The following is a 21,769-nucleotide window of genomic DNA, read 5'->3' as shown; positions in this document are numbered from 1 at the left end:
AACCCCTAGCAGCTAACCTTGCTTTATCCTCAGGTCCCACCTAGAAGAACTTTTTAAGTATAAATCCATCTGAGACAAGTCTGGTCACCCCTTATACGGTACCTCAGAAAAATCTCCAAACTCTTTCCAATTATTTAATTCCCTCTGTTTTGCTTTTCCTATTAGTTTATCCTCAAATTTACTGGCAACCACCAAAACTTCACAATCATGAGGACTTCTGCCTCCAGTTCTGTTCCAAGGCTGTTCTGTGGCCTTTATTTCATTGACTAATCTCTGCAAGTAATAGCCCCCACTTGCATCTTTTTGTCCCACTGCAAGATCTCTTGTGCTACCGGAGGCTCTTCCTCCAATACATGATTGTTTTCTAATGCTAGACTCAGTTCCAGACCACTATCAGTACTTGCACTGACTTACTTTCCATTCTTTCACCCCATTGTCAGTCATGGACCTCATTTCTTGGCCATCGTCTTGAACATTCAACCAATAGTTAAAACTTGCCAATAACTTTTCTGCATATCCCACAATTGTTGCATCCCTCCATTCATTAGACTCACTGGAATATATGTCAGCCCAGTGCCCACTCTGGGCAATTGGCTTTGGGATGCGATAGCTGTCTTGTCACAATCACCCAAATTACCACTATTCAGCCTTTGATGCACTGTCTTTGGTTCCTCAGGAGCTTCATTACAACATATATGAGTGTTTAAGGTACAAGGCACCTTGTTTACTCCCATCAGCTGTTCGAAGGCCATGACTTTGCAATTAATTCCAATTAATAATTTTATGAGACATCTCAGCACTCTGAATTTGCTTCAAGACCTCCACCTTGATGAAAGTTCATCTCTGATTGTGCAAAGCATTCAAAAGTGCAGGAGAAAAGGAAGTTTGTGGCCACTTCTAGGGCAGAATGTCTACTTTACAGCACAGACGGGTCTGCGGCATTGTGGTAATGTCACTGGGCTAGTAATCCAGAGGCCGAGGCTAATGCTTTGGGGACATGAGATCAAATCCCACCATGGCAGCTGGTGGAATTTAAATTCAATTAATAAATTTAGTCTCAGGAATGGTGACCATGCAGCTATCAACTGTCGTAAAAACTCATCGGGTCACCAATGCCCTTTAAGAAAGGAAATCTGTCTAGCCTATGTGTGGCTCCAGATCCACAACAATGTGGTTGACTTTTAACTGTCCTCTGATGTGGCCTCAGAAGGGCAGTTAGGGATGAGCAACAAATGCTGGCCTAGCCACATCACATGAAAGAATGAAGAAAAACAAAAGACGGCAATTTGCAATTTCACCCGTAGACAGAATTGTAGGGGCTACATCCTTTAACCATCTGAGTGAATTCTTTGTATGAACTGCACATGCAGTGCAGTTTTCAGCTAAACTTTTATGCACCATTTCATCAATAACAACATGATTCCTTTCAGAGTCTACTTTTGAAAGGGCTTTCAGCTGCAGCAATCATAACCAGGTTTGTTTTCATGTAAGTCTCTGGGCTCTTCATTGGTAAACTCCCCTCCATGATTAGTTAGAAACATTGCGGGTGCCCCATGTCTGGTCCTACCCACTTCTCCATAAATTTATCTATAATAATGCTTCTGTCTTTACTAAGTATTATTGTAAAACAATTAAATCTGCTTGCCAGGTCTACAAAAAGACTGAAAATATTTCTGTCCTTATCCCATGGTAGCTACCTCATTAAAATCACTTGCCAATGAAGGCTTACTAAAGCTCATGACAGTATCCCCGATACTCTATACAGCTTAGTGGTATTGTCTCTGGACTGGTAATCCAGAGATCCAGGGAAATTCTTTGGGACCCAGGTCCAATAATAAAAAAAATGGAATTGAAAGTCTAATGATGGCCATAAATCCATTGCCAATTGTCGTAAAAACCCATCTGGTTCACTCATGTCCTCGAGGGAAGGAAATCTGCCTCTCTGGCCTGGCCTATAAGCGACTCCAGATCCGCAGTAATGTGGTTGACTCTTAAATGCCCTATGAAGTGGCCAAGCAAGCCACTCAGTTGTATCAAACTTCTACAAATAGTCAATAAAAAAAGGAATGAAACCAGATGGACCACCTGGCATTGACCTAGGCACCAGAAACGACAACGGCAAACCCAGCCCTTTCGACACCGCAAAGTTCTCCTTACTAACATCTGGGGGTTTGTGCCAAAACTGGGAGAGCTGTCTCACAGACTAGTCCAGCAACAGTCTGACATAATCATACTCACGGAATCATACCTTACCTTACAGATCATATCCCAGCCACTATCCCTGGGTACATCCTGTCCCACCATCAGGAGCCAGAAGTGGCAGCATAGTTGTATACATTTAGGAGGGAATTTCCCTGGGAGTCAACATCGACTCTGGACCCAAGAAGTTTCATGGCATCAGGTCAAACATGGGCAAGGAAACCTGCTGATTACCAGGTATCGCACCTTCACTTCCCTCGCATCTGATATTAAACACCACATGGTGGAAGCACTGATGTTGGCAAGGGCACAGAATGTACTCTGGGTGGGGGACTTCAATGTCCATCACTAAGAGTGGCTCAGTAGCACTACCACAGGCCTAGCTGGCCAAGTGCTAAAGGACATAGCTGCTAGATTGGCTCTGCGGCAGGTGGTGAGGGAAAAACATACTTAACCTTATCCTCACCAATCTACCTGCTGCAGATCCATCTGTCCATGACAGTATTGGTAGGAGTGACCATCGCACAATCCTCATGGAGACGAAGTCACATTTTCACATTGAGGATACACTCTATTGTGTTGTGTGGCACTACCACTGTGCTAAATAGGATAGATTTTGAACAGATATAGCAACCCAAGACTGGGCAGCCATGAGGCACTGTGGGCCATCAGGAGCAGAATTGTACTCAACCACAATCTGTAACCTTGTGGCCCAGCACATCGCCCACTATTCCACTACCATCAAGTCAGGGGATCAACCCTGGTTCAATGAAGAGTGAAGGAGGGCATGCCAGGAGCAGCACCAGGCATACCTAAAAATGAGGTGTCAACCTGGTGAAGCTATAACACTGGACTACTTGCATGCCAAACAGCATAAGCAGCTAGTGATAGACAGAGCTCAGCAATTCCACAACCAACGGAGCCCTGCCACATCCAGTCGTGAACGGTGGTGGTCCATTAAACAACTCACTGGAGGAGGACGCTCCACAAATATCCCCATCCTAAATGATGGAGGAGCCCAGTACATCAATGCAAAAGATAAGGCTGAAGCATTCATGACAATATTCAGCCAGAAGTGCCGAGTAGGTGATCAATCTCAGCCTTGGCTGGAGGTCCCCAGCATCACAGATGCCAGTCTTCAGCTAATTCAATTCACTCCACGTGATATCAAGAAATGGCTGAAGGCACTGGGTACTGCAAAGGTTAAGGTCCCTGACAATATTCCGGCAATAGTACTGAAGACTTGTGCTCCAGAACATGCCGCACCCCTAGCCAAGCTGTTCCAGTATAGCTACAGCACTGGCATCTACCCGGCGTTGTAGAAAACTGCTCAGGTATGTCCTGTACACAAAAAGCAGGACAAATCCAACCCAGCCAGTTACTGACCCATCAGTGTACCCGCCATCAACAATAAGTGCTGGAAGGGGGTCATCAATGATGCTATCAAGCATGACAACTCTCTAATGATCTCAATGTGTTGTCATCATCAAACCTATAACAAGTTATATTCCTTAACCTTGCATTGATCCTTTCTCCTTAGTGAATCAAGATAATATTTTAGCCAATCTATTCCATATTCTGTTGAAGTGCAAGCACTATCTTGTTCTGTAAAGTTATAGGAGTCCATCACTAACACATTACAGGACTGAAGCTCATTGCAACTAGTATAATTTGTTCAGTTTCTTCATTATCTTCACCCTATTCCTCAGAATTCTCTTTGTCATGTGTCATTTAAAGGACCCTGTCACTTCACTTTGGTCAGGCCACCACATGATACTTTGAGTTACACCTGAAGCCCTTACTAACTGTACCTAGGGCATTCATGGAATTCATTCACCTATTATTGCTGTTACAATTTTGTCTTCTGCTTTAACACCCAGAGCTGCTCAAAGTGCTTTTATCCTAATTCTGCCTGCCTTTAATCCTTCCATTGCATTGATGCCAGCAATACCTGCATCCGCTATCTGGACCATTTCAAAATCTAGCAATCAATAATTCCTCTCTTCATCATCACCGAATGTCTCATTTCTTCCATCAGGCTGGAGGAAAGTCTTTCCACAGGAATTTTTTCAAGGCATCTGATACATTAGGGAGCTTCTATCCCTGAGAACTGAACACTGGTTAGAACCACTGGCCTGTCCACAAGACAGCTTAGCACAATACAGCAGTTTAAACACTAGTACTGACCTCACAATTGTGTATAAAGGATTGACAAAATTCAATCTGTTAAAGTCCATGAGAGATTCTTCAATGCAATGAACATCCGTTTCCAAAATCTATCAAAGTCCGACCATGCTTCATGGCATTTAGCAAATCAACTTTTTATAGATTTCATCCAAGAATTCTAATAGAAAGTCCAAATATTCATCACTATCCAACTGACGGGCATCCATCTCACAAAATACTTTACTTCTGATTTTATTTCTTGGAGTAAGTGTAAATGCCAAGGCCAACTTTGCTTCCTCTTTTTTAGGGACATAACCCAAGTCTACATCTTAATTTAATTCTTCCACCGGTAGTATGGTTCCGACTCCAAAACATCAAAGGTGATTGTATCCTGACAATTTACACTTGCCTTCTGTCCTTTTGTACAATGGCCACCAGCATTTTAGTTTTGTCTAATTTTATCCCCCCCTTAGTTTCTAACCTTTATCTTTAGGCAACATATTCTGCTATTATCTTTTACTCCAGAAAACCAGTTGGTGAAGGACAGAACTGGAACCAATCTTTTTAGACTTTTATAAGCATGCACCACCAAACTCAAAAATTACAGTTTAAGACTGTCTTTTTTATAGGGGCACAAGTGATCATCCATCACCTATATACAATTGAACAAGCAATATACATTTAACTGTTCATAAACATGTTTGCAATATATTACAGTTAAAGCTTTAGCTGTAAAATCCCCTACCTTGCTACCACCTGTGTTTTTCAGCTGCTTGACATTCATCTGCTCCAGTAGTGCTACATCACTCTCTTTGGCTAAGTTACTCATGTCCACCCTAAGGAGATAAAAAAGTAATAATTGGTGACTTGAGCCTATGCACAAAGAATGAAAATTTGAATCAGTGTTGACAAATAATAATCTTTTGTAAGGGACAGTAAACTACTTTTTATTTATATTTAATAACTGACTTCACTAGAGTTCAGCAAAGACCATACTTATAAGCTATTACCTTTGGTGAGCCACAGCTGGTCTTTACCTGCACAATATTTTATCCACTATTTAAGAAAGGCAAGAGGGAAAGCAGAGAATTATAGGCCAGTTTTCCCAGCGCTGTTATCAGGAAATTAGAGGTATTGAGAAAGAAGGTGGGAAGTAGTGTTCCACAAGGATCAGTATTGAGAGCACTGCTGTTCAAAATGACATCAAATTGGCAGGAGGTGTGGGAATAGTGAATACTGAGGAGAATAGCAAAGTATGGAGGACTTTAATAAATTTGCAGAATAGGCAAATGAAGTTCAAAACAGATAAATAAAAGAAAGAACAGAGGTAATTTATTACTTGCAAGGTGCAAGTCCAGGTGAGGTAGAGGAACAAAGGGATCTCAGAGTGCAAATACATCACTAAAAGTTGTGCCAGAGGTTAGCATGATCATAAAGAAGCACAACAAACACTAGGCCTTATTGCTGGAGGGATAGAATTTAAAAATAGGTAAGTTATGCTAAATCTGTATTGAACCTTGGAAACTGCAATAATCCTTGTCACATTTCATCAGGCAGTCACTCTCACCTCATCTCTGGAATTCAGCTCTTTTGTCCCTTTTCAAGCCAAGGCTGTAATGAGGTCTGCAGCCGAGTGGTCCTCGTGGAACCCAAACTGAGCATCGGTGAACAGGTTATTGGTGGGAAAGTGTTGCCTGACATCACTGTTAACTACACCTTCCTGATTATTCCCAGTAGACTGATGGGGCGGTAACTGGCTAGATGGGTTTGTCTTGCTATTTGTGGACAGAACAAGACTTGGGCAATTTTCCACATTGTCAGATGCCAGTGTTGTAGCTGCACTTAATAGCCTGGCTGGGGGCAGATCACAAGGCTTTGGCAACAGGGCCAGGATAGAGGTCAGCGAGTGGGGGGGCAGGGCCTGCTTGCTGACGCATAAAATGATACAGGATGACATCAGGTGGAACTCCTGACGTCACCCCGCATCATTTCAATTTTCAGGTCAGCGGGGGCACAGCCAAATCAGCTTGCACCCGCTGACCTGTCAACAGCCTATTGAGACCATTTAAAAACTAATCCAAGTAGTTAATGAACCTGCCGTCCAACCATAAGGTCAGTGGGCAGGCTGGGAGCCCTGGCGGCTTCAGAAAAAGCATGAAACCTCATCCACGGGCAGGATGAAGTTTCATGAAGGTTTTTAAAAATTTACTAAAAGTTAAAAAAACAGGATTAAGTAAATACTAGTATCAGAATATGATCTCTCTCTATCTCTCCATCTTGGTGTCCTTGTACACCAATCACTGAAAGCAAGCATGCAGGTACAGCAAGCAGTTAAGGTGGCAAATGGTATGTTGGCCTTCAATGAAAGAGGATGTGAGTACAGGAACAAGGATGTCTTATTGCAGCTGCACAGGGCCTTGGTGAGACCATACCTGGAGTATTCTATGCAGTTTTGGTCTCCTTACCCAAGAAAGGATACATTTGCCATAGAGGGAGTGCAGTGAAGGTTCACCAGACTGATCCCTGGGACGGCAGGAGCATCGTGTGAGGAGAGATTGGATCGACTAGGCTATATTCACTGGAGTTCAGAAGAATGAGAGGGGATCTCATTGAGACGTATAAAATTCTGACAGGGATGGACAGGCTGGATGCAGGGATGATGTTTCCTCTGGTTGTGAGGGGGGGGGGGGTCTAGAACAAAGTCATAGTCTTTGGATATGGTGTCAGCCATTTAGGATTGAGATAAGGAGAAACTTCTTCACTTAGAGGGTGGTGAACCTGTGGAATTCTCTACCACAGAGGGCAGTGGAGGCCAAGTCACTGAATATATTTAAGAAGGAAAGAGATATTTCTGGACTCTAAAGACATCAAGGGGTGTGGAGGGAGAGCGGGAGTACAGCTTTGAGATAGAGGATCAGCCATGATCATATTGAATGGCAGAGCAGGCTCGAAGGGCCGAATGACCTACTCCTGCTCCTATTTTCTATGTTTGTGCATAAATGATGGTTAAAGAAATTAAAACTTAAATTTTCATAATTAAAGATAAATATGGCATGGGTTTTGTGCTTTCCTTGGGCTGTGATTGCTCAATTTTATTTATGTTGATTTTACATTTCAGTGCAGTCTAATGAGATTGATAACATACTGTACTTGGGAGGAACTTGACATCAGCTAAATGGGCACCAACAGGGGGTATTCTTGGATCTAACTTCTCAGTTATGTCTATGGAGGAAATTCCAGTCCACAATTTGACACGCTGAATTTGATTTACTTTGTAGCTCAGCTTAGACAGTTGAACATACTCCAGTTCCAGAGGCAGATATAAATCACCAGCTTAAATGAAGTTTTACATCAATTGTAAAATATTATAAACATGTCAGTTTCCACATATACACTGGCAACACCCAACTCTATCAGCAGCAGCTCTCTCAATCTTTCCACTGTCTCTAAACTCACAGACTGATTGTTTGATATCCAGTACTGGATGATTAGAAATTCCCTCCAATTAAATACTGGGAAGACTGAGGGCATTGTCTTCGGTCCCCAAGACAACATGTGTGCCCTAGCCACCAATTCATCCCTCTAAGGCTGAGCCAGACAGTTTTGACCTTAAAATGAGCTTCCAATCACATATCTGTGCCATCGCTAAGATCACCTTTATCCACCACATATCCACCTCCATAATATTACTAAACTCCACTCCTGCTTCAGTTCATCTGCTGATGATATCCTCATGTGTCTTTGTTACTTCTAGGTTTTACTCTTCTGACACACGCCTGGCCGGCCTTCCATATTCTATCCTCTGTAAACTTGTAGTGATCCAAAATTCTGCTGCCCATATTCTTAAACACACCAAGTCCTGTTCACCTATCACCCCTGTGCTCGCTGACCTACAATGGCTCCTGGTTAAGTAATGTCTCCGCTTTAAAATTCTCATCCTTGTTTTCAAACACCTCTGTGGTCTCACCTTTCCTATTTCTATAATGTTCGCCAGCTCCACAACCCTCCAAGATATCTGCACTCCTTAAATTCCAGCCTCTTGGGTGCCCCTGCTTTTAAATCACTCCACTATTGATGACTGTGCATTGAGTTGTCAAGGCCCTAAGCTATGGAATTCTCTCCCTAAACCTCTCTACCTTGTGTAAGACAATCTTTAAAACCTACCTCTTTGACCAAGCTTTTGGTTACCTGACCTATTATCTCATGTGGCTGGGTGCCATGCTTTGTTTTATAATGCTCCTTGGCACATGTGAAGCACCATGGCACATTTTATTACATTAATGCTCCTTTAGGAAATCAAATTGCTATTATGTATGTAAGAATCACTGTAACTGATTATTCCAAACACATGGTGACAGCCACAATCACCAAACCAATTTAGCTATGTTTCCAAAATTAATATTTTTTGCCTAATTTTTGAAAGTCTTGCTAAAAGAAAAGTACAAATTAAACATTATGTAAGCTGTCAATGCAATCGTTTATGCTAAGTTTCAATGATGTAGTCATCTTTAACATTCCTTGCTATTCAATAAAGTTAAGCAGCTCTAGGAGTACATGGATTAGGGCACAAGTAGCAGAAAGACCTACTACCCAGGGCTTAAAACAAGTTTGACACACAAAAGTTCAGCAAAAAACTGTCCTTATCCCTAAACACTCTCATATTGCTCTGAGAGAGAAAGGCACCCTCAGGCCAAGGTTGCACAACAGCCTGAAAGGCAGCTCACACTATTTGTTGCCTACAGGGAGCCTGCGGTTACGGGGTGGGGGAAATCAACAGGGATAAAAGGGGAAATAAAAGCTGCATAAAGTTGCACCTCTGCAATGAACCATGTTCTCAGGAAGTGAGTACCCAGCCACCTGATTTCCTCCCAGTCAGCAGCCACGCTCAGGGATGCCCCATAACCAGCTGCCTCACACTCCAGGCTACATGCAATTTTGGAACTGTCCTCCGAATCAGTGCTTTGTGATGTTCTCATGCTGCATTTGATTCCTCCTCACCCATCAACTCGTACTCCACCACCACGTCCGACACAAGTCAATATGTTGCACAGGCAACCAGGGCAGGCACAATGCACAGACACTTCCCCCTCTGCCAGAATCAATAGTAAGCCTGTTTCCTTTCTGTTGTTGTGCTCCGATGCTTGGAGTCACTTTTTAAAATGCAATGTATTTCAAATACACATCTGCAGAGGCAGAGAACGGAAAAAAAATTAAGTGTGGAATTCCATTCCCCCGTCAGCATTCCATAGGGACTGTTCCCTCCAGAACACCCTGGTCCACTCCTCATCACACTCCTAACACCTCATCCCCTTCCTATGGCACCTTTCCATGCAATCGCAGAAGGTGCAACACCAGCACCTTTACTTCCTCCCTCCTCATCGTCCAACGGCCCAAACACTCCTTTCAAGTGAAGCAGCATTTCACTTGCACTTCCCTCAATTTAGTCTACTGCATTCGCTGCTCCCAATGCGGTCTCCTCTACACCGGGGAGACCAAACGCAGGCTGGGTGACCGCATTGCAGAGCACCTTCGGTCTGTCCGCAAGCATGATCCAGGCCTTCCTGTCGCTTGCCATTTCAACACACCATCCTGCTCTCATGCCCACAAGTCTGCCCTTGGTCTGCTGCAATGTTCCAGTGAAGCCCAATGCAAACTGGAGGAACAGCATCTCATCTTCCGATAAGGCTCTGTACAACCTTCTGGCCTTAACATTGAGTTCGACAACTTCAGACCATGAACTCTCTCCTCCATCTTCGCTCCTTTTTTAATCCCTTTAAATTTTTTTTTAAATCTACTTATTTTTATTCATAGTTTTACCCCCTTTTCCATCCTTTTCCCCTAACCACTGGCCCCTCCCCCACCCCACCCCCAAAAGGGCCATCTATTACTTGTTCCATGTTGTTCTTTCAGAGTGCAGACCCTTGTTCTGCTACTAACACATTCTGCTTTCTTACCTTTATGCCACTATCAGCACCTTCTTTAGCCCTTACCACTACCATTAACAGCCCCTTTGTCTTTTTGTCCATGTCATCTTTGTCAATCTCTCCTTAGGCCCCACCCATCGCTGGCCTTCTATCTCTGCTCTACTCCCCTTAAACCGTATAAATTTCATCACATTTCTACTTCTCTTTCGCTCTGAAGAAGAGTCATACAGACTCAAAAGGTTAATTTTGATTCTCTCTCCATAGATGCTGTCAGATCTGCTGAGTTTTTCCAGCATTTTCTGTTTATCTTTCAGGTTTCCAGCATCTGCAGTAGTTTGCTTCTATCTATGTGAAGTTATTCACTTCGATCGGTAAAATAAAAAAGGCAGAATATTTTTTGAATGGCGAAAGACTGGAAAATGCTAGCACTCCCTTGCACATGACACAGGCTAAATGACTTCTGTGCTTAATTTTTTCCATGGTTCTATAAATCAATAAGTTAGCATGCAGGTACAGCAAGCAAATGGCATGTTAGCTTTTGTTACAAGTGGATTAATGTGCTAAGAAGTCTTCCTACAATTATACAGAGCATTGGTGATGCCATACATAGAGCAGTGTGTTCAGTTTTGGTCTCCTTACCCAAGGAAAGACACATTTGCCCTAGAAGGAGTGCAATGAAGGTTCAATAGACTGGTTCCTGGAATGAATGATTTGTCCTATGAGGATAGATTGAGCAGACTAAACCCATCTTCCCTGGAGTTTAGAAGTAGGGGATTTGAATTAATTGAGACATATAAGGTTCGTAAGATACTGACAGGAATCAAGATCATGCCTTCAATCAAAGGCTTGCGAATCATGGGAGTTCTTTATCCGAGAGCTGTGGATGCTCAGTTATTGAGTACATTCAAGGCAGAGGTCGATAGATGTGTGGATTCGAAGAGAATTAAAGGATGTGGGGATATTGCAGGAAATAGAAGATGAGCCAGAATCTTATTGATTGGCGGAGCAGGCTTTAAGGGCCCATTCCAGCTCCTATTTCTTATTTTCTAAGTTCTTAGATGATGCAATGGATAAGTGAACAGTAGCATAGGCAAACAGAAAAGGTACAGTAATTCCAGGCTTTACTTTTTATCTTTGGAACATAGTAATGCTTCCTGTGCTTTAACTATGTTCTATGTAACTGTTCCCAACGACAACATTGCACTTTTTAAAATGCAGCATGTAGTTATTATTTGGAATGCATTGCCTGATAGGGTGTGGATACAAATTCAAGGGTAGTTGGAGGAAAAATAAAAGAGGCAGATGCGGAAAGAATTGGTTTTGTTGGATTGCTAGGATACAGCCGGTGCAAACTCAATGGGCCTAATGGTCTCCTTTTGTGTTGTACTATTCTATGATTCTATGGTATTTGATTCCAAACTTTCTAAGCCAGGAGGTCTTAAGCCTAACTCATGCTCTGATAATTTCAGAAAGCTTTCTCAACCCTCTTCTGGAAATAAACCAATTGGTTCCAAACGTAAAAATGAAATTCAACTTCACCTCAATGATAAAAAAGGATCAATTTGCAATTCTTCAGAACTATCACTGTTTTTTCGGTTCTTGTTCAATGAAACAATATTCGTTGATAACATGGTTGGTGTGGTTTTACACACAGTCACTATGAAAGAAGAAAAATATAAAGTTAAAGATCTACATGTATACTTACATATTTTGGCCAGGATGGCTAAAGTCATTCTATCCTAACTGGCAAATCAGGATTTTTATCTAGCTAAAACACATGCTAAGTTTTAAAAATAAATTGACCTTGTTGCCTGCAAGTGCACGATTAAGATATAAAATTATTTGTTTTGTGAAAGGAAAGACACCATCTTCACATGTACAAAAAACATCTTTCCTGAATTCCTCTCCAAAATATCATGCAAATATATTGTTTAAGTTCTAGAATTTTGCTCTCCTTTCCTATGCTGTCTGGTTCCCCTAATGTTAGCATCAGGTGGTGTTGTGAATTATAACCTTTAGTCTTCAGACTTGCAGAATCACAGATTTTAAGTTTAAAAATTTGAATGGAACAGCAAATATTTTAATAGTAATCCATTTGATTTACAGCATACTTAGAACATGTTCATTGTGGATAATCATACAGAAAAAAAAAACATTTTCAGAACAAATTCCATTTAACTCCCAAAAAATATAGTCCTAATTCAAGCTTTTCAGTGGCAAATTACATTCACGCCATGCAAATGCTGAGCAATGACCATCTCCAACAAGGGAGAATCTAACCATCTTCCCTTGAGATTCATTGGCATTAGCATCGCTGAATCCCCCACCATCAACATCCTGGGGGCTATCATTGACCAGAAACTAAATTGGACTAGCCATATAAATACTGTGGCTACAAGAGCAGGTCAGAAGCTGGAATCCTGCAAAGAGTAACTCCCTCTTGACTTGCCAACACTGCCCACCATCTGCAAGGCACAAGTCAGGAGTGTGATGGAATACTCTCCACTTGCCTAGATGAGTGAAGCTCCAACAATACTCGAGAAGTTCCACACCATCCAGGACAAAGCAGCCCGCTTGATTGGCACCCCATCCACTACCTTCAACATTCATTCTTTCTACCACTGACACAGTGGCAGCACTGTGTGCCATCTACAAGATGCACTGCAGTAACTCAGCAAGGCTCCTTTGAAAGCACCTCCAAACTTGCAATCTGTATCACCTGGAAGGACAAGGGCAGCAGATACATGGGAACACCACCACCTGCAAGTTCCCCTCCAAGCCACACACCATCCTGACTTGGAAATATATCGCTATTTCTTCACTGTCGCTGAGTCAAAATCCTGGAACCCCCACCCTAACAGCACTGTGGGTGTGCCTACACCACAAGGACTGCAACAGCGCAAGAAAGCAACTCCACCTTCTCAAGGGCAATTAGGGATGGGCAATAAAAATGCTGGCCTAGCCAGCAACACCCATGTCCCGCGAAAAGAATAAAAAAGTGACGATATATTCCTAATAAAAAGCATAATTTCCTTTTGTCTTGCTCTCTGCTCAACCCCATCCCTTCCCCCAGCCCCTCCAAACAACATCCAATTTTACAGAACAACAGAATTGTTACTGTTTAGAAGGAGGCCATTCAGCACATCGTGTCTACACTGGCTCTCTTAGTCTTTTCCCCCATAACCCTGCATGTTGTTTCTATTTAAATAATCATCCAATGCTCTCTTGAATGCCTCAATTGAACTTGCCTCCACCACACTTCCAGGCAGTGCATTCCAAACCCTAACTACTTGCTGTGTGAAAAAGCTTTTTCTTACCTCACATTTGCTTCTTTTAAAAACTGTGCCCTCTGGTTCTCAATCCATTTACAAGTGGGAACAGTTTCACCCTATCTACTCTGTCCAGAGTCCTCATGATTTTGAAAACTTCTATCAAGTCTCCTCTTAGCCTTCTCCAAGGAAAACAGTCCCAACTTCTCCAACCTTTCCTCAGAGCTGAAGTTTCTCAGCCCTGGAACCATTCTTGTAAACCTCTTAATAGAGTCATGGAGGTCTACAGCACAGAAAAAGGCCCTTTGGCCCATAGAGCCTGCGCCAGTCAAACAAGAACTTAACTATTCTAATCCCATTTTCCAGCACTAGGCCCATAGCCTTGTTTGCCATGGCATCGCAAGTGCACGTCCAAATATTTCTTCAATGTTATGAGGGTTTCAGCCTCTACCACCCTTTCAAGCAATGAGTTCCAGATTCCCACCACCATCTGGGTGAAAAAATTCTTCCTCAAATCCCCTGCCCCTTACCTTAAATCTATGCCCCCCCATTTATTGGGGGAAAAGTTCCTTCCTGTCTACCCTATCTATGCCCCTCATAATTTTATACACCTCAATCACGTCCCCCGTCAATCTCCTCTGCTCCAGAGAAAATAACCCGTCTATCCAATCTCTCCTCATAACTAAAACTCTCCAGCCCAGACAACATCCTGATAAATCTCCTCTGCATTCTCTCTAATGCAATCACATCCTTCCTATAATGTGGACTCAAGAACTGCATGCAATAGTCTAGCTGTGGCCTAACCAGCTTTTTATACAGTTCAAGCATAACTTCACTGCTCTTATAGTCTATGCCTCGACTAATAAAGGCAAGTATCTCATGTGCCTTCTTAACCAGCTTAACTACCTGTCCCGCTACCTTGAGGGACTGGAGGACATGCACAAAGTCCCTCTGATCCTCAGTACTTTCCAGGGTCCTACCATTCATCGTGTAACCCCGTGCCTTGTTTGTCCTGCCCAAGTGCATCGCCTCACACTTCTGATTAAATTCAATTTGCCACTGATCAGCCCATCTATACTCTCCTGTAATCTAAGGCTAACCTCCTCACTATTTACTACCCCAGCAATTTTCGTGTCATCTGCGAACTTACTGATCAACCCTCCTACATTCAAGTCTAAATCGTTTACTCTTCTGCACTCTCTAATACGTTCACATCCTCCCTATAGTGTGGTACGCAGAACTGTACACAATACGCCACCTGAGGTCTAAACAGTGTCTTATGTAAGTTCATCATAACTTCCCTGCTCTTGGACTCTATGCCCCTATTAATGAAGCCTGGAATACTGTATGCTTTAGGAACAGCTCTCTCTACCTGTCCTGCCACCTTTAATGACTTATGTACATATACAACCAGGTCTCTCTGCTCCTGCACACTCACCCTTCTCCACATTGAACTTCATCTGCCACCTATCTGCCCACTCCAATGTGTCAATGTCCTTTTGAAGTTCTACACTGTCCTCCTCAGTTTACAATTCTCCCAAGTTTTGTGTTGTTCTCAAACATTGAAATTATCCCCTGCATACAAGATCTAGATCATTTATAAATATCAGGAAAAGGGTCCCAATGCCGACCCCTGGAAAACTTCACTACAAACTATTTTCCAGCCCAAAAAGTACCCATTAACAATTAGTGTTTCCTATCCCTCAGCCAATTTTGTGTCTACGTTGCTACTATCCCTTATATTCCATGACCTATAACTTTCCTCAAGTCTGTTGGTGGCACTGTATACCTTTTGGTAGTCCATATGCACCACATCAACAGGCTTGCCCTCTTCAACCTTCTGTTACCTCTTCAAAAAAAACTCCAACAAGTTAGTGAGGCACGATTTTCCTTTAACAAATCCATGCTGACTCTTCTGAATCAATCCACATTTTTCCAGTGACTATTAATTCTATCCCGAATAATCATTTCTAGAAGTTCCCCCATCACTGAAGTTAAATTGACTGGTCTGTAATTGCGGGGCAGATCCTCACATCCTTTTTTGACCAAAGGCGTAATGTTTGCAATTCTCCAGTCCTCCAGCCCATCCCCCAAATCCAGGGAAAATCAAAAGAATATTGCCATTGCCTTTCCAATTTCCACTCTTACTTCCTTCAATATTCTTGGATGCATCTCATCTGATCCCGGTGCCTTATCAACTTTAAGCACAGACAGCTTTTAAACACTTACTCACCAGATAGATTTTCTTTATCCCCATCTTCAGGTAACAGAAGCTCCATTTTCCCCTGGTTTAAATTTTGAAAAGCAATTTCCAAGAGCTCTATGGGTTTTGCTTTCATATCCAGTGCTTTCTGGAGAATGGTTCTACACTTCCTTACAGAACCTGTCCAAAGACAATAACTTATTTATTTTCCACAAATATATAATAGCAAAGAATTAAAGGTTTTCAAAAATAAAATTGGAATGCAAGTCATACAAACCTCGATTAAGCTCAAATTGTGCATATGCTATATGCACAAAGGCAAATCTCTTACAGTTCACTCTAGCCAAGTTGAATTGCTCCTGTGCTTCATCTACATCTATAAAACTGAGGGGACAATATGATTAGATTCTCTTAAGAACTTTCTTAAAGATGTAAACATAATTCAAGTTTGAATATTTCTGAATGTTGCAGCAGCTTTTCATCTTGCATACATCAGGACAAAGGCAAAAATGCCAAATTTCAAACAATCACTGCAATTTATATCACAGGAGAAAAAGATGCTAATTAGTTGGCAAGGCACAACAATTGCTTTCTCCATGCAGTGCCTCAACCAATGGGGTACTTTAGGCTCCCCAAGCTCCCAGGTAATTCCAGAAAGATGCAAGGATTGAACATGGCCCTTTTGTTTGCCAGAACATGTCCCTCTGTAGGAGTGTATGTCGCTTCTAGCAAGCGTAAATGAGTCGCTATGAGCATGACTGGATATCTTAAATTGGTTGTTAGTGTTGCACAATCTACTGTTAGGTGTGATTCTGTGATTAGACAACACAAACCAAACAATCTTGAGTGTGCTAATAGCTAGACTAACACTGGTGCAGGAACAGGCAAGTCAGCTTCCCTCAGTGCACAATATAATTCAGCAATCCATGGTGACAAGATGATTAATTGTACATTTTTATATACAGCAGAAGGTTCAACCAATCGTGACTTGTTAAAGTACAGCCAATGACATTCCGAATAAGTCAAAGATAGAACTTGTAGATGTTGTCAAAAACTAAGATGTAAAGTGAGCATCATTTCCTGAAGAATCACTACAATATAATTTTGATGTTATGTCCTCTGATAAAATCATGCATCCAGTTCAACAAAATGTCACTTTCCATCTTCTATTGATACTTAATCAATCAGAAGTCTACAAACATTGAGGGTTACTGTTACTGACAGAATCTCTGCATTTCTGGATTGTAATAATGAGATCAGTGATCAACAGATTTCAATCAGAAGCTAACTTTATCACTCAGCGATTTTTGATTATATCACAGTTCCTCATTTGCAAAGATGGCAACCTCATCCTAAACACAAGGTATGAAGTCAATTGGTATGCACCCAAAATTTAACTCCACAACTTCAGATATTAAAACAGTCAACAGGTCAGGAAAAATGCTCTCAATTCTCATCTGAATTAAAATAAAAAATAAACAATGATACTAATGTATGTATGGGTTGTTCTTTCTCTGCTAATCTGTTCCTTCAGAGATTAAACATGGACTTTGTACACATCAAAAATTACATTCTATAGCTTAGGAAGTTCAAACACCTGTATCGAAATGCTTTTATTTTAGAACAAAGAGGACAAAAAAATACTTACACTTTAAGCTCTGCAAAACGTATTAAGATGCGAGCATAGCATTCATTTGCATAATGCTTCTCAACCGATAGGGCAGCAACTGTGTCATTATATAGCTCTATAAGCCTATTCAATAGTTTCTCATTGGTTTGAGGATCACCCATCTTTTCCACTTTCTGAAGATATGCAAACCAGTCTTCTGGAAAGTTTCCATCAGCCATAATTTGTCTGATAGTGCCAGTATGATCTATTGTAAAATAGAAAAGTTTAAATTCAATATAAGCAATCCTATTGGAAGTTAAAACATGCAGAAAGATGATAAAACCACATTAGTAAAAAGGCCCAGGTCAATTCAGTATTTTAAGTTACTTCTAATTTATTATCATAACACTGGCATTCCCTTTATTATGAAGAAAGGGTTTTTGACTCACTTTCTAAACTGCCTCTTGCTTTTCTAATTTCCTCAAACACAACCAGGGCCTAGTTTTAAGGAAATATCTCTCCCAAGCTGGTATAGATTCAGAGGACATTGTCTACTTAATGCACATTAATAAGCATGCAATGCTTGACATGATAAAACTTATGATGATCGGGGCCGGGGCGGGGGGGGGGGGGGGGGGGGGGGGGGGGGGGGGGGGGGGGGGGGGGTGAAAAGAGGGTTGTGGAAATGTTCAATTTCAATTGGCAATTCAATGCTTCTCTGATTATGGATAGAAACATTATTTCAGAGAATCTACTTGGAATGTAATACCTGTAATATCTGAATTAGATTTCAACTCTTCAGTTTTGTTTGCTTCCTCTTGTTTCGTTCGAAGGTATGCTAATCGGCTTGTAAGGCGAGCCAGTCGCATCCTTGACTCATTCATTTCCTCCTCCATCTCTACTATCAAGAAAAGGAAAAGCGTTAAAGTATCTAGGCTTATAGACATTCATCAATACATTCAAAACATAATATCTCACTGATAAGGTGTTTTAGTTTAGAAAGATACTGAACATTCAAACAATAAGGAAATTGGCAACACTCAAGTTGAAAGGACAAGTATAGAAACATGTGAAAGGTAAGCACAATGTCAGGGTAAAGTGGACATTTAGAATTGGGGTCAGAAGATATTTCTTCACTCAGCAGGCTATGAATCTTTGGAATTATCCACCCCAGAGTGCTGTAAATGGTCCAACATTGAATGTTTTGAAGGTTGAAACACAAATCTTTGGTCTTTCAGGGAGTCAAGGGATAGGGGGAGCAGAGGGGAAAGTGCAGTTGAGGCAGAAGAGCAGCCAAGATTGCACTGAATGGCAAAGCAAGCTTGAGAGGCTATATTATCTACTTCTGTCCCTTTATCTTATGCACCATAGATCAAGCTCAAACACAGTCGCATATGCATTATAATCTAACTTTAACCATAACCCCACTCTTGAGAATCAAGTCAAATACACATTGTGAGACACACCAAACAAGTCACAAAAATATATCACATTCCACATTCATCCAATTGTGGCATAAGGTTATTCTGGAGTAAACAAAATGGAAAGAACAAATTTATTAAATGTCTGGGTTATAAAGGAATGCATACAATTTTCATTTTTATGCATGGTTTGCATGGTTACAAGGCCAAAAGAATTGAATGTCCCTAATCTTATAAGAAGGTATATACCGAATTGTTGAATGTAATGTAGACGGATAGTGAAAGCATCAAATTGAATATCTAGACAGAGATGAAGGGGTGAGGAAATGGGGCAATCATGGGTCCCATAAAAAAGGGCCAAGGAAAACCTCAAATAAAGAAAAAGAATGCTGTTTCAGAAGCTCTATGGTAGAAAATAGGAAAAATTGCAACGGATGGAGAAAGCAGAAGAAACAGTAGCATGGGAAGAAAAATAATCAAGATAAGAATGGGAAACTTCAGGTTTGATTTGAGAGAAGTCAGGAAAAGAAGATACACGTAAAAAGGAAGAATCAGTGAACATTTGAAGTGCAGTAAGTATAACAATGGAGATCAGACAGAATAAGAAATAGAACTTAAACAGCCATCAACATAACAGAGCAAAAGGTCAGGGCCCACACCCACCAACCCCCTCACATCAATGAAGGTTAGAGAAGTGTTCATTATATCCTACAAAATGCAGATATAGTTGGGACACAGTGTTCTTAAAGGAATATATTTTATCTACAGAATAGAGTCAAAAGAAGCTTTTCAAGATGAGTACAGGTTCAGCCAGATGGAGGAGAGGCGTAGTAATCAGGAATGGTTGGAACAACTAGGCATCTCCCTTCTTTATCAGAGTCCAGCCTTGAAGAACAAAACGACTGGAGCTAAAGCAAGGGGGAAAATGTTTGGCCTAGAGAATCTGAAATTATGTTTGATAAAGCTGCATTACAGTAACTGTCACAGCTGATCACAGGCAAGCTAGGCAACATGATGAATTTTCCTTTCTTGACAAGCACAAGCCCCATGAATGGCCCCACATAAAGCCACAATCCAGTCAAAACAGCCTCATCTCATGCAGAGTCCAGACTTGCATCAGACTAAAGTGCAAAGCACACGTATTAGATGTTGCAAATGAATTGTTTCCGTGCAAAAACAAATGGGGTTTTTTTCTAGCACTTATGCTTTCTAGGTTTAAAGAATGTTGCCAACATCCAGTCTTCACCAAATTAAATCCACAAGTACAGTGCATAAAAACTCAACCCCACCTAATCGACCATAGATTATCGAATGGCTTCCTGTGCTGTAACCAGTCAGCCCTTCATGTTTGTGCCAGCTTTCTGCAAGAGCAACCCAGATCAAAAGCAAAGCCGAGGCTCCAACCGGGGAAGCAGGAAAACATGAGGCCCAAGATGAAAAGGGAAGGTGGGGGGGCGGGGTGCAGAGGCAGCTGGAGAAATACGGCTGCCAACTCTGCTTGGACGTACCCCGGGATGTCCCATCGCATAACCTCCTGCTTTCAACCACCTCCCCCAGCACCACATCGCCCCGCCCCTCTCCCCGAGCCTGGGCCCATCGCCTTCCCACGCCAGGAAAGCGAACAAATGCAGTTACCGGACTGGACAATTCTCAACTGGGAACAAGTTGGCATTTCGCGGTAATAACCTGAAGCTCGATCCCAAGGCAAGGCAACCCAAACAAGGAGACCGGTGTCCAAAAGCTTAGCCAAAGCGGTGGGTACTCAGGAGCATCTTGGAAGTGGTAGTATAAATACACCGTTGTATTAGTTATTGGCCCGATTATAATTCTTCCCCCGGCGGTTGACTGCCCGCAGCCTTTCACTCCCGGAGACCGGACGACGCCCTCCGCAGCAGCGCAAAACCCCGGTAAGTTGGCGTCCCGAGGCTGAACGGCACTTACTGAATTGAAATTCCCGCTTGACAAACGGCGCAGCCGCCACCAACCGCCCCGCATTCAAAATTCCCGCACTACTCAACAAAGCGCGTCTGCATTGGCTAGGAGCACTTTAGAGATTCCGATTGGCCATCGGCTGCGCCTCTCCTCGCGCCCCCACCAAATGGAGAAAGGGGGCGGTGCCACAGCTCTAATCAATCAACTAGCCGACGGTCCAATTGGACAGTCTGGAACTTAAGGGGGCGGAGCTCCTGGCGCGTTGCCAGGGACGCCCTGGTTCCGAATCTGATGGCGCTTACGTTCAGTCCGAGCAAGTGCAGAAATCACACAACAGTGGTAGATCCTGCTAAGCATGCTGATTGTTTCCAGCATTTTCGGTTTTTAGTTCAAATTCACCAAGACAGAAAGCAAAACAAAACACTGAGGAAAAACACAGGCAAATTTTGGCAATATCATCAAGCAAGGCACTATCTGTAAATAAAACAACATTATAACATTTCAGACATAGCTCTTCATCAGAATCTGAAGAAGTGTCTTTTGGGGGAAGAAATCTGCCATCCTTACCTCGTCTGGCTATATGTGACTCCAGTCCCACACAGAAAAAAGAATTATACTTAACTGCTCTCTGTCCTGATATTTCCTGGATTTAAAGATTAACATAGAAATTGCGGCAAGAAACCTGAGAAAAAATATGGGCAATAAAAATCTTAACACATTAAAGTGTGTTTCTCATTGTCTTTGAAACTTTATTTGAATGCTTTCATTTTTAAAATTCATTTACAGGATGTTGGCTTAGTTGGCTGGGCCAGCATTTATTACCTATCCCGAGTTGTCCTTGAGAAGGTGGTGATGAGCTGCCTTCTTGAACCGCTGCAGTCCATATTATGTAGGTATGCCCATAGTGCTGTTAGGGAGGGAGTTCTAGGGTTTTGACGCAGTGACAGTGAAGGAACGGCGATATATTTCCAAGTCAGAATGTTGAGTGTCTTGGAGTGGAACTTCCAGGTGGTGGTGTTCCCATCTATCTGCTGCCCTTGTCATTC

At 42.1% G+C, this 21,769-nt stretch overlaps 1 protein-coding gene across 3 annotated transcripts in view; it reads right to left on the bottom strand.

Moving 5' to 3' along the window:
- The window catches only part of ttk (ttk protein kinase), a 69,807-nt gene extending 49,012 nt beyond the window's left edge, over nt 1–20,795 (bottom strand). Inside the window, exons 1-7 of one of the 3 annotated variants that reach the window (XM_041187149.1) lie at nt 20,733–20,795; nt 18,140–18,268; nt 17,410–17,635; nt 16,039–16,145; nt 15,792–15,941; nt 11,829–11,946; nt 5,111–5,201 (exon numbers count right to left, since the gene is read on the bottom strand). In XM_041187149.1, the coding sequence (XP_041043083.1) occupies nt 5,111–5,201; nt 11,829–11,946; nt 15,792–15,941; nt 16,039–16,145; nt 17,410–17,635; nt 18,140–18,266 (819 nt within the window). In that variant the 5' untranslated portion in view covers nt 18,267–18,268; nt 20,733–20,795. Of the gene's footprint in view, nt 1–5,110; nt 5,202–11,828; nt 11,947–15,791; nt 15,942–16,038; nt 16,146–17,409; nt 17,636–18,139; nt 18,272–20,477; nt 20,668–20,732 lie in introns of those variants that run through there. The other 2 variants (XM_041187150.1, XM_041187148.1) reach the window with 2 other exon arrangements.
- Between the last annotated feature and the right edge of the window lie 974 nt (nt 20,796–21,769).

This window comes from Carcharodon carcharias, chromosome 5 (genome assembly GCF_017639515.1).
Source record: "Carcharodon carcharias isolate sCarCar2 chromosome 5, sCarCar2.pri, whole genome shotgun sequence".
Lineage (NCBI taxonomy): Eukaryota > Metazoa > Chordata > Chondrichthyes > Lamniformes > Lamnidae > Carcharodon > Carcharodon carcharias.
Note: the sequence above shows the minus strand (reverse complement) of the source record. Positions and strands in the feature narration are given on the sequence as shown.